At 56.4% G+C, this 12665-nt stretch overlaps 2 protein-coding genes across 2 annotated transcripts; both read left to right on the forward strand.

Annotated features, from left to right (window-relative positions):
• Window positions 1–2217: 2217 nt before the first annotated feature.
• On the forward strand, window positions 2218–4025 carry SPBR_02595 (GABA-specific permease; the record flags this gene model as incomplete). Its single annotated transcript, XM_040760898.1, has 2 exons — window positions 2218–3366; window positions 3483–4025. 2 exons carry the CDS (start codon window positions 2218–2220, stop codon window positions 4023–4025), a joined length of 1692 nt encoding a protein of 563 aa, XP_040621224.1.
• A 3429-nt stretch (window positions 4026–7454) lies between these two features.
• On the forward strand, window positions 7455–11360 carry SPBR_02207 (uncharacterized protein; the record flags this gene model as incomplete). Its single annotated transcript, XM_040760510.1, has 4 exons — window positions 7455–7499; window positions 7608–8590; window positions 8671–8797; window positions 8865–11360. 4 exons carry the CDS (start codon window positions 7455–7457, stop codon window positions 11358–11360), a joined length of 3651 nt encoding a protein of 1216 aa, XP_040621225.1.
• Between the last annotated feature and the right edge of the window lie 1305 nt (window positions 11361–12665).

Genomic DNA, 12665 nt, shown 5'->3' on the forward strand with positions numbered 1-12665 from the left:
AAACATATACTTGGCATATTGGAGTTAGGGGTATATATTTTGTCGTAGTATTGTTTGGACACATTTGTGAATGTCTATTTTGCTTTGAAACGTCTCGGCTGGCCCTGCCAGATATGGACAGCTCATACCGAGACGCCAATGATGGTGACGGAGTAGTGTCCGATCCAAATGGGAGGTACTTTCTGGAGCGGCGAGCGGTTATGAAGAACCCTGAAAGTACTCGAGCGTCTCAAAAACGAGACCGAGGGCAGTGGCCGCCAAAGATGCTCACCAAGGATTTGCAGATTCCCTTGTGGTGTTGCGGCATCGTCTCGTCTTGTTGGAGAGCTGTGTCTGCTCGCATCGCATTCATGGGATCCGCCATTCAAGAATCTAGAGCCGTTTCGGCCCACTACGATCCTTCACCCAACGGTAGGTCTGGCCTGCCGTCAAAAGCAGAACCCCTTCAGCACCCTCGCTTATGTTGAGAACCTTCCTAAACGGCCATGCAGCCCGGACGGGGATCAGGGAACACGGTTGGTCCCATTGATAAGGCGCTACTCTGCGATTCGTGGAGAGGACCCGCAAGAGACCACTTACACGCATGGCGCGACAGAGATACAGCACGAAGAGTACGGAAGACGTCACCTCGTCGATAACGATGGTCCTGACTACCCCGTTTGTGCGCAGACCGACCATTCTGCACAATGATGCCCTTTGTCGACCATCGCCATGCTGGTCCCTGCTTTGGACTGCGACGCGTTATGTCTGTAATTCGGCTCGACTTACCCGTTCTGTCCATGTCGATTTGTTTTGCTTCGCCCCGACGACCACAGTGACGCCCTTCTGGTGCTTTTTGGTGCCTTTCCTTTGCGCAGGCAACGTTCACACTGAAGCAAACACGATCTAGGATGCAGCCTGTGCTATGTCTTTTAGCTCTCTTCTTCCCCCAATTCTCTCTTCTCCATTTCCTTCCGTACAGCAGAAAGGCCAAACAGAATAGGCGAGTCCGTCTGTGGGTACGGCTGAGGGTGCAGAGACACAAGATACTGCAGGGAAGCCAATTGGGAGAGTAGGAGAACATTGTTGAAGACGACGGCAATGAGAGAGTCGGGCCTGTCGTAACAGACACGCCATTCGCTTCTTGTGAATTCGTTTCAGTATCAATGCGCTTCTGCACCTTACGGCTTGGTTTTGTCCGGTCCCTGGCCGACACTCTATTCTATTTCTTCCATTCATTCTTCGGGCTCCTTTGTGCATCTGCAGATCTCACCGCGAACGGTCTCGGCCAGGCCGATGCCCGACGGATCCGATAAGACAGAAGCGGGGAGTTGAATCTTACTGTATGATACCATGCCCGGTTTATGGAAGGACAATAGTGTCGGTTGTCAACGGGAGAGGAAAGCTGTTGAATGCAATGGACGTGAGATTGTTTCTTTTTTTTCTGTGCCTTTTTATTATGTTTTCTTTTTTCCTTCTTTTTTATTTTGTTTTCTTTTTCTCTTCTCTCTTTCGGCCTAAACAAGCCACACCGAAACAAGCTTTTCGCGCCATCTCTGCTCATCTCTTGTCTCGATCGTCGTCGCTGACGTCTCTTCCCCCACCATGCAATTTTGCGTGAACATGGTACGTCGTCCATGACTGGCGCCATCGACAAACATCGACAAACGATTGGATGGCGCAGTCTGTTGGACCATTCTTATCTTCACCGTCTCGCACCATTGCACTACCCGGGAACTTACAACATAGCCTTATCTAAGTGTATGTCGTTCTACCATGCAGAGAAGGGGTAGCGGATCGTGTATTCGCCGTACTGCCATTCGAAGCGGACTTGACCTTATTCACGCCAACAGGAGGCGACACCGGACACGCTCCTCTCCATTTGCCGTTTCGTTCTCTTCTGGACTCGAAGCTATGTGCGGTAGTCTGTGGGGTGATGGCTGCGTCGAGCCGGGGCCTTATACGTACAGACCCAGGGACAGCGACGGCCGTGGGTATTCGGATGACGATGCTGTGGCGTTGATCACTCGCACATGCAGCTTCTGAAGCGTGCAGAGTACGAAGTACCTGATTATCGTAGCATCATCCACCCGGCAGCGGCACCCCTTGTATTTATACCGCCGCCCCTTTCTTTTGTTTTGAGCGTTGTTTATGCCTCCCTGACTCCTTGTCCTTGTCTTATTTGTTGTTGTTTGTTTGATTTATTTCGTCCTCCCATCCCCAACACCCCCAACCACCATGGCCTCACGCGACGTCGAGGCCCCTGTCGACCCCAAGTTGGCGGCGGCCACCGCATCGGCCGCCGACGCCAACCTCGCCAGCACGGCCGACGCCGAGCTGCTCGCCACGCTGGGCTACAAACAAGAGCTGAAGCGCAACTTCAGCACGCTCGAGGTCTTTGGCATTGCCTTTTCCATCATGGGCCTGCTGCCGTCGATTGCCAGCACGCTGGCCTTCTCGCTGCCGGCGGGGCCCGGCGGCATGGTCTGGTCGTGGTTCGTGGCCTCGGGCTGCATCTTTGTCGTGGGCCTGGCCATGGCCGACCTGGGCAGCGCCATGCCGACGAGCGGCGGCCTGTACTACTGGACGCACTACTACGCGAGCCCGCGCACGCGCAACTACCTGTCCTTCCTCGTCGGCTACAGCAACAGCCTGGGCCTGGTCGGCGGGCTCTGCAGCATCGACTACGGCGGCGCACTCATGTTCTGCTCGCTGCTCGTCATCCACCGCGACGGCGACTGGGCGGCGTCCAACGGCACGGTCTACGCCGTGTTCCTGGCCATCGTGCTGACGCACGGCGTGCTGGCGTCGCTGCTCAGCAGGGTCATGAACAAGCTGCAGACGTTTGCCGTGTGCATGAACATCGCCCTGATGCTGGCCACCGTCGTCGCGCTGCCCGTGGGCCTGACGCGCGCGGGCGTCCGCGGCGCCAACGACGGGCGCTTCATCTTCGGGACGCTCGCCAACCTCGCCGCGTGGCCCCGCGGCTGGACGTTTATGCTCGCGTGGCTGTCGCCCATCTGGACCATCGGCTCCTTTGACGCCTGCGTGCACATGTCCGAGGAGGCGTCCAACGCCGCCAAGGCCGTGCCGCTGGGCATCCTCTCGTCCATCGGCATGTGCTGGCTGCTGGGCTTTGTGCTCGTCATTGTCATTGCCGCCTGCATCGACCCCGCCATCGACAACGTGCTCGGCAGCGTCTACGGCCAGCCCATGGCCCAGATCTACTACGACGCCCTCGGCAAGAGCGGCACCCTCGGCTTCATGTCGTTTTTGTTCATCGTGCAGTACCTCATGGGCCTGTCCATCCTCGTCGCGGGCTCGCGCCAGGCCTGGGCGTTTTCGCGTGACGGCGCCCTGCCGTTCTCCAGCTACCTCCGCAAGATTGTACGTCTCGTGTCCTCGTTTTTTTGGTCCTCGCTTCGCTCGCTTCAAACTCCCTTCCCCCCTTATCCCCTCGTACTCGCCTCGCTCGTACTCACGCGCATACTAACGCTTCCCAGAGCAAAACGTTCGGCTACATCCCCGTCCGCACCATCTGGGCCTGCGTCTTCGTCGCCGCCGTCCTCGGCCTCCTCTGCCTCATCGCCCCCGCCGCCGCCTCGGCCCTCTTCTCCCTCGGCGTCGCCGGCAACAACCTCGCCTGGGGCACCCCCGTCTTCGCCCGCGTCGTCTGGGGCCAAGCCCGCTTCCGCCCCGGCGCGTTCTACACCGGCCGCTACTCCCTGCCCATTGCCTGGTTCTGCGTCGTGTTTTTGCTCTACGGCATCGTCCTCTCCATGTTCCCCGTCGGCGGGCCCAACCCAGACCCGCAGGCCATGAACTACACCGTGATCATCAACATGGCCGTCTGGGGCGGCGCCTCGCTCTACTACCTCGTCGACGCGCGCAAGTGGTTCAAGGGGCCCAAGATGACGCTGGGCGAGGGCGAGGGCAGCGACGGCATTGTGGGCGACATTGTGGGGATTGCGGGCGTAGGCTTGCCGGTGGCGCCGACGGCGACGGCCGAGGATACGCCGTCGACGGACAAGGAGAAGAGTGGCTGAGGAGGATGGTGGCTGTCCATGGACGAGACAGCAAGCTAGAGTCGATATGTACGCAGCTGATGTGGTCTACATACCAATTATACAAATAGTAGACGATTGAAGACGTGTGTTGAGTCTGGTGGCGCGACGGACAAATGTCCATGCACTCTGTATCTGTACATTATGTGCCGACTGGATATGCCTCGTAGCGAGATGCACAAACTACTGCATTCATATGCGACATGTAATGAAGCTATGACCAGACGTGGATGGAGTCGGTAGTGCACGAAAGATTAGACCAAAAGTGGACTTTTTTGTTCAAATACGCCAAAAGACGCCGCGGGGGCAAATAAATGGATTTTATGGATGCGCACTTTTGCAAAAAGTACCGGCCCACGCAGGGACACGACCGTTGGCACAAGCGCTTGGCTACTACGGGGTTAGTGAAGGAGGAACCGATTTGATTTCGGCGAGTAGAGGGCGTAGAGATCGATGTCAGACACAAAACGGGGCCAGGATGCCCCCAAAAGGAGAACAATATTAAATGCACGATCGATGCACATCCCTGCTTCTCGGTAGGCTCTGACACCTTCAGATCTGGCAGGTCAGGGCCGACCGTTGCATGGTCTCATCCTTGTGGACAAGCGAGCGAACAGACAGCCTGCGAGGAATGAATAGTGGCTCTTGGTCCCGTCTGTCTTGGATGGCGATGGCGAGAGTTTGGCCATCGGAAGAGGAAGGACGAAGATGACGAAGAAGAACAAAGTTAAGGAACCGTTCTCCGAAAAAGACTTACAGACATTGCCAAACTTCGTTTACAAATCATTCCATGCAGTCAACACTGGGCAGGACGGTTACAACGCAAGGGGTGAAGGAGAGGCTGGGCGATGACGATGGGAGGGCGCAAGATACGATGGCTACGAAGCTACGAGTGCATCTAGTACGGAGTATTCTGTACGCTGTGCGGAATACGACGTACAGAGGGTGACGAGAGACATTGACATGCTCCGACAGCTGCAGGAGCCGTTGTCCAAGGGCGTCACAGGCGTTTTCAAGGGCAGAATAACGAGGGAGAGACGGACCAGCGGATGTGATAGGCGGAAGAAGTGGAGAGAAATGGCGACGACGACAATCACTGCCGTATTGTCGCACCGTTCCCACGAATGTCTTTCATGGACTGACAATCCTGTTGAGCCTGTCTGCTGTCTGCTGTCTGCTGTCTGCTGTCTGCCTGCCTGCCTGCCTGTCTGGATGTCTGGATGTCCTTCTGTCTCCAACATATCGAGACAGGCGGCGGTTTGTGTGCCCCTTGTCCACTCTTCATAGGGTGAAGAACAGATGCCGCTTGTGTCGCCAGGTCGCAGAGCGCATCAACCTGGACACATCGTCTTTCTCGACCTGGTTACGGTTACACTGTTTGGTCCGTAGTCCACTGATCGACTACATTGTACCACAACCCACCGATCCGACCTCCTCCACTGGTCGCCGACTCCACTGGTTGTGATCGTCAAAAGGGTGTGGACTCACCAGTGCACATCATTCATCCTGCTATGCTTCTATCCTCCCATCCTGCCAACGTATTCATTGCAATGAGCGAGACGACGAGACGACGACACGACGAGACGACAAGCTAACTCTGCAGAAGCCGTTTGAGCCGTTGTGCGACGTCCTTCGGATGTCCATTCACGATCATCAATGTCTCTGTCGTAGTCTCCGGCGCGCCATGGAAACCCAGTCTGCCCAGCCCCGAACGCCCACTTTCACACTTTCAGCTCTAAGCCGTCGCCCGCGCGATGCGACCCTGCAGACCAGAGGCAGTCTATCTTATATTGCACGTCGGAAATACCCTGGCTTTCGTCTGGTACGTTGGATGGGCAGGTGTCCATGTAGTACCGTAGGCTGGCGGTCAGCCCGGGTGTCCTTGCGCAGAACTATCGGAAGCGGGTTGCAACCCTGTGATGGGCCAAGACTTATTTCCAAATACTTGAGCTTGGACCCTGAAGCGATCGAGAGATGATGTCTCGACAGTTGACTCGACCACCAAGGGAGAGAATACAATCCTCTCAAAAGACACGGCGCCGCCGCGTGTCGCCGTTGGGTGGTGGCGGGTGGTCTGGAATGCTGTCTTGAGAAGGCTAGGAGCCGTTGTCTTGAATCGAAGGCGCATTGATTGCAAGGTGCGACAGACGACGTACAACCGGCGCGATGCAATGAAATCGATGCAAGCTTGGCGGCCTCGGCTGCTATAGTGGAATTCCAGCGCTGGACCGTCCCGGGCTAGCCAGACTACCATACTTCCAGCCCACTGTGCGGTGGAACTGGCGTCCCCGATTGGCCACTGGGCCTCGCTGTAGCGCTAGCCATCAGCCGGCACAGCACGCTAACCGCACCAAAATCCAGGTCAGGCTTTTAGTGTCCAACCGACCCGGCTGCCGCCACAGGGGACTCAGGCACTTTAGGGAGGTCTCCGACGGCGCGCCACTGGCCGATTGAAGGCACTAAATGGGGCGACGGCTGTTTGTCGAGGCCCAAAGGACAAGGCAGACGACAATACACGATGCGTACGGAGCGACAACTGTTTGAACAGCCGCAAACAGAAGGACAGCAGGAGTGTGGTACCACGAACTTACTCCGTAGAGCAAAGTGTAATTACCAAGTAGGTTGCAGGCTGTGGGTGGTCAAATATTTGCGTGATCAGACTCCCGTAATACGTCGTACGCCGTACGCAAAGTACGACGTGGATCGACTGGGGGGGGGTCCTTCCCAAAACGATGCAAATGCGACCTCGCATCGAGCTGAGAAGCAGCACACGGCTGCGGCAAATGAAGAAGGAGCCGCGGGCCTGGGAACACAAACACAACAACACAGACCACACACAATCTCGACAAGGAAAGAGCTAACAGAAGAGCAACGAGAAGAGAGCGACCAACACCATCACCGTAGTCCATCTCGTCAAGGAAGGAACCCCCTGCCACCCACCCACTGGCTCTTCGAACCCCTGTGGGTCGACTGTCCCCGCTCGCACTTGCCCTCTCGCACATCGCCCTCCATGAGAGACATTGGACGAGAGACATTTGGGCCTCATTGCACCTCCACTTTGCGGTTAGCCCTCTTTTACTGGGGCGCGCCTGCCATCTTTTGGCCATTGCAGGGGCTTCATGCGTCTTGTCGTGGGCCTGGGTCTTTCCTTCCATTTTATCTCCTTGCCCTGCTTCGTCGGACTTCGTCGGTCGTCGTTGCTTCTTTTGTCTCCTGTAATTGTTTCTGTCGAGACTCTACTCCTCTCTCTTTTTGGTGCACCGCATCTCTCCTGACAACAATCACCAATTACCCCTGACTCCTCAAACGTCGACAACAACTCCCGCCTGCGACTCCAACACAACCCGCCCTCACGGTATGACGACCCTCCCCTGCCGGCTGCAGTGAACGGCCCCCGGAAGCAATGACAAGATGGACTGGGGCACCACGCTGGTTACCGGCCTCGAAAAGCGCCTAGTAAGTAACGACAGACGTCGACAGACGTCGAGTCGCCGGCATCGCCTCCTTCTCCCGCTCATGTACCCAAGTCACACCTCCCTCCAACATACATGCTCACGCTCCCAGAATCAAAGCCAGGACCCGCGGATCGGCTCCGGCCGCGACAACTCTACCGGCGGCACCCTCAGCCACGTCACCTCCTCCGGCACTGACTCCTCCTCCGCCGCCTCCCTCGGCAGCACCTTCATCCCCGTTCTCGTCTACTCCGGCGTCTGCCTCGTCATCTTCTTCGTCTTCCGCCGCAAGTGCCAGCGCGTCTACGCGCCGCGCACCATCTCCAGCATCCGCCGCGCCCCCCTCGTCCCCGTCCCGCCCCTGCCCGACACCTGGTTCACCTGGCTCAAGGACTTTTGGAACATCGACGAGGCCTTCCTCCTCAACAACACCTCCCTCGATGGCTTCTTCTTCCTCCGCTACCTGCGCGTCCTGGCCACCATCTGCTTCGCCGGCTGCATCATTGCATGGCCTGTCTTGCTCTCCGTCAATGCCACCGGCGGCAAGAACCTGACCCAGCTCGACCTGCTCACCATTGGCGACGTTGCCTCGCCCATCAAGTTCTACGCCCATGTCGCCATTGCCTGGCTCTTTTTCGGCTTCATCCTCTTCATGATCAGCCGCGAATGCATCTACTATATCAACCTGCGCCAGGCATACCTCATGGCGCCGCGCCATGCCCAGCGTCTGTCGTCCCGCACCGTCCTCTTCACCTGCGTGCCCAAGCGCTTCCTGGACGAGCACCGCGTCCGCAAGCTCTTTGGCGACTCAGTTAAGAATGTGTGGATCCCGCGCAACACCCGCGAACTGGAGCGCCTGGTCGACGAGCGGGAGAGTGCTGCCGTGCGTCTGGAAAAGGCCGAGATCGAGCTGATTCGCAAAGCCAACCGAGCTCGCAAAAAGAAGCACGGCGTGCCCCTTGACGAGCAACTTCCGCCTCCCGTCTCCATGGCCGGCCGGTCGCCGGCCCGGTCCGACACCTCTTCCACCCTCGACTCGACATCTTCATCTGCCTCTGCGCCCTCCGCCGCCTCCTCCTCCTCATCGTCGTCCTCGTCCTCTTCACCATCCTCACATTCCTCTCCATCCTCTGCCGCACACTCCCCTCGTCCCTCTACATCTGCACCGGCAGCAGCTCCACTATCACCACCTCCAAGGGCATCTACTTTACCACAGCAACCGGCCGCAGCGACAACGGCAACAACATCAACAGCAACGACAGCAGCGGCGGTGGCGGCAGCTCCACCACAGCGCTCCTCGTCGTCAGTACGACGGGCATCTGCTGCTTCGACGAGATCAGCATCCCGCGTTCCAACCGAACCGCCACAGCCACCACCCGCCGTTTCAACGTCATCAACCATCAACGTTTTGCAAAACACCCTTTCGCCGGGTCTCATTCATGAAATTCGTGAAATCAACCAAACCAACAAAATCCAAGAGCCGTCACCGGCGGCACGAAAGTCCGACAGGGCCCATGCCACCGACGACATATTGCCCATGGCGCCCGACGACCGCCAGGGGTCATTCTCGGACGCATCCGGCCCGTCGTCAGCGACGGCTGTTACCTCCACTGTGCCCCCCATGTCCGAGATTACTGAAATCGAGACGGCCGTGGAAGACCCCCAAAACCAGGACAACGCCATTGTCGCCAAGCCTGCAACAAAGGAGGTCGCCGACGATAACAAAGAGAACAACGACGACGAGGAAAATGAGCAGGATTATATCCACCCTTACGGCTTCAGCGACACCCTTCCCGATGTTCGCGGCTCTGTTGCCGCTCAGTGGCTGCCCGTCGACAAACGCCCGGCGCATCGCCCACTGGCCAACTTTGGCCGCCGTGTCGACACCATTCGCTGGACCCGCATGCGCATCAAGTCACTGAACAAGGCCATTGCCAAACTGCGCCGCAAGTTCCGTGCCGGCGACGGCGACCTTCTCTCGTCCATGTTTGTCGAGTTCGACACCCAGGCCGCCGCACAGGTCGCCTTCCAGGTCCTCACCCACCACCAGCCGCTGCACATGTCGCCGCGCTTCATCGGCATCCGGCCCGAAGACGTCATCTGGTCGTCTCTCCGCATGCGCTGGTGGGAGCGCATCATGCGCCGCTTCTTGATCATGGGCGCCATTGCGGTCGGCATCGTCTTCTGGTCCATCCCAGCCGCCTTGGTCGGCATAATCTCCAACGTCTCCTTCTTGAGCTCCAAAGTTTTTTTCCTGCACTGGATTGCCGATGTTCCCAAGGCCATTACTGGTGTCATCGAGGGCCTGCTGCCTGCTGTTGCTCTCTCTCTTCTGATGGCGGCTGTTCCGGGCATGCTGCGCATCTGCGCGCGCATCGCCGGCCTTCCGTCGTCGCCCATGGTCGAGCTGTACACCCAGCACGCCTACTTTTGCTTCCAGCTCATCCAAGTCTTTCTCATCACCACCTTGACCTCAGCCGCCTCGGCCGCCTTCACGCAGATTTTGGCCGACCCGCTCTCCATCAAGGATCTGCTGTCCACCAACCTGCCCAAGGCCTCCAACTTCTACCTCTCCTACATCACCGTGCAGTGCTTGGCTGGTGGTGCCATTGGCCTGGCCCATTTCTTTGACCTGTTCCGCCACACCGTCCTGAACAAGACCATCCAGCACCCTCGCCGCGCCGTCCGCAACTTCCAGCGTCTCAAGCAGCCGCACTGGGGTGGCATCTTCCCCGTGTACACCAATATGGGTGTCATCGCCATCAGCTACACTTGCATTGCCCCTCTCATTCTCGTCTTTGCCGGCGTCGGTATGTGCGTCGTCTACCAGGTGTACAAGTACAATCTTGTCTACGCCTTTGACGGCGACCGCGACAGCAGAGGCCTGCACTACCCGCGCGGCCTCTTGCACCTGATGATTGGCTTGTACCTGGCCGAGGTTTGTCTCATTGGCCTGTTCTCCATCCAGTCTGCCGTGGGCCCCGTCATCTTGATGATCATGTTCCTCGTTTTCACCTTCCTCGTCCACATCTCCCTCAACGACGCTGTCAGCCCACTGCTGTACAGCCTACCGCGCACTCTGGCCCTCGATGACCAAGACCTGGCGGCCGGCCACGAAGACCTCCGCCGGCAGGCGGAGCGTGAAGCCGCCGAGGCCGCCGCCAGCAGTGCGAACAGCGGCGGTCTGAACGCCGACTACTACAACATTGAGGAGGGCTACGGTGACGACAACGACTCGGACGACGACCTGCACGCGGGCCCCGTCACAAATCGCGGCGTCGACGGTGCCGGTGAACTCATGGGCATGGTCAAAGATTGGGGCCGCGACGCCATCAAGAAGCGCATGAAGACCGAGGTCAAGGCCATGAAGACGGACATTACCTCGTTTAGTGTTTCGCAGTACATCCCTTGGGGGAAAACGACCATGGTCCGCAACGACATCAACGACAACCGCGCCGATCCCAACGCAGCGAGCAACAGCGACGCCGCGCCCCAGGGGGAGCTGGGCGCCGACGGTCAACCCCTGTCCGAAAAGCCCAAGGCCAACTTCTTCACGCGCTGGCTGCACCCGGAGCTGTTCGAGGACTACACCTTTTTGCGCAAGACATTGGTCCGGGCTGAACAGGAGGAACCCATGGCTTATCCAGCCGACTACACATTTCGCGGCTACTGGCCGCCTGAGATGTGGAAGCCGATCCCCAAGCTGTGGATTCCCCGTGACGACGCCTGCGTCAGTCGCCAGGAGGTTGCGCACACGCGCCAGGTCGTGCCTATTACGGACCGCGGTGCCTGGTTGACGGCCAAGGGCAATGTCGTCGCTGACCTCGACAAGGCGCCCTTTTTGGAGCCCATCTATTTGTATTAATTGCCAACGAGCGTATCATTCCGGCGTTGTGTTGTTTTTGGTTACTTTTGTTTACTTTGCGTGGATAACGGGCGAATTTACATATACCTTGTGTTGGATCTTACACAACTTGATACTTATTTTGAAGAACATTGAAAAAGCAAGGTAAAATGCTTTGGATACCTTTTGGGCGGATATTTTGTCGATTTCAAACTCTTTTTAATTGCGATTTCTGCCTTTGTTAAGTCGTTGGCTAAACAGCAAATCGTTCTACAAATCTTATGTATCTTTTATAACTCTGAGTAGCCTCCCATACTGTTGGATAATGATGTGCGTGATTTCATTTTAAGAGGTGAACGACGCTGAAGAATTTCGTCAAAAGTAGCATAATCCATTATCAGCAAAAACTTGGTGATAGAAAGAAATGTGACTTGCATCTTGAACCATCAAATCATCGTTTGTTCTGGAATAATATTGAGAGGTATCTGATGAGTTAGAAACAGCAGATTCTCTGTTCGTCCTAAGCAAGACAGTCAAATTAGGTCAGTACAATCAGGCTAGTTCAGCATGGCCGCCATGGTTGTTACCAGCTTGTCTTTAGTATCGCAATGTACGTCGAAATGCAACAAAGCACGGTAAATGCAAATCAAAGTACGAAGATAAATAGGACTTATTTTGATCTGTAGGCCCATTTCGGTAATGGCGGGAATTGGAGGTTGTAAGTAGTACACGAAGCTGTGGCAAAACAGGAAAGATGCCGGCCAGCTCTTTTTGTCTGAAAATAAAGAGGATCCCCTGAGTCTTGATGGGAGGAGATGTTTTAATGTACACAGAACAAAAGGTAAGTTTAATGGTAGTCAGTCGTAGGGGGGTATATCGAACAAAAAGAGAACAAAAAAAATGCAGGTGCAAAATAACAAGAAACCCCAAAGAGATACAGAAAGGACGTGCGAGGACAGCGAAACAAGGGATCTTATAAGAAGCATGACACAAGATTGGCGTTCTACAGCGGGGGGTCACTGCAGAATTGCCTCTTCCCCGTCAATTCTTCTTGTACCAGTCCACTTGACTTGTTCTCGTCCCGATATCTGACTGTTTCTGCCTTTAATCCCGTCTCTTTCCCAGTACCGGTTCCATGCAACGCAATAAAAAAAAGACGAAAAAGCACAAAAGATAATCATGATCGTGAGAGATGTATAGGCGGTTGTCGTGATAGTTTTGAAAGGAAGCGGGTAGAGAGAATGAACCGTGCTTGCCAGATAGAACACCCCGAGTAGAGCAAACCAACCGAGTGTCAAAAAAAGGAAGCACTTTCCAATTCCTGAT

The sequence above is a fragment of the Sporothrix brasiliensis genome (assembly GCF_000820605.1).
Source record: "Sporothrix brasiliensis 5110 chromosome Unknown Cont17, whole genome shotgun sequence".
In the NCBI taxonomy this organism is placed as follows: domain Eukaryota; kingdom Fungi; phylum Ascomycota; class Sordariomycetes; order Ophiostomatales; family Ophiostomataceae; genus Sporothrix; species Sporothrix brasiliensis.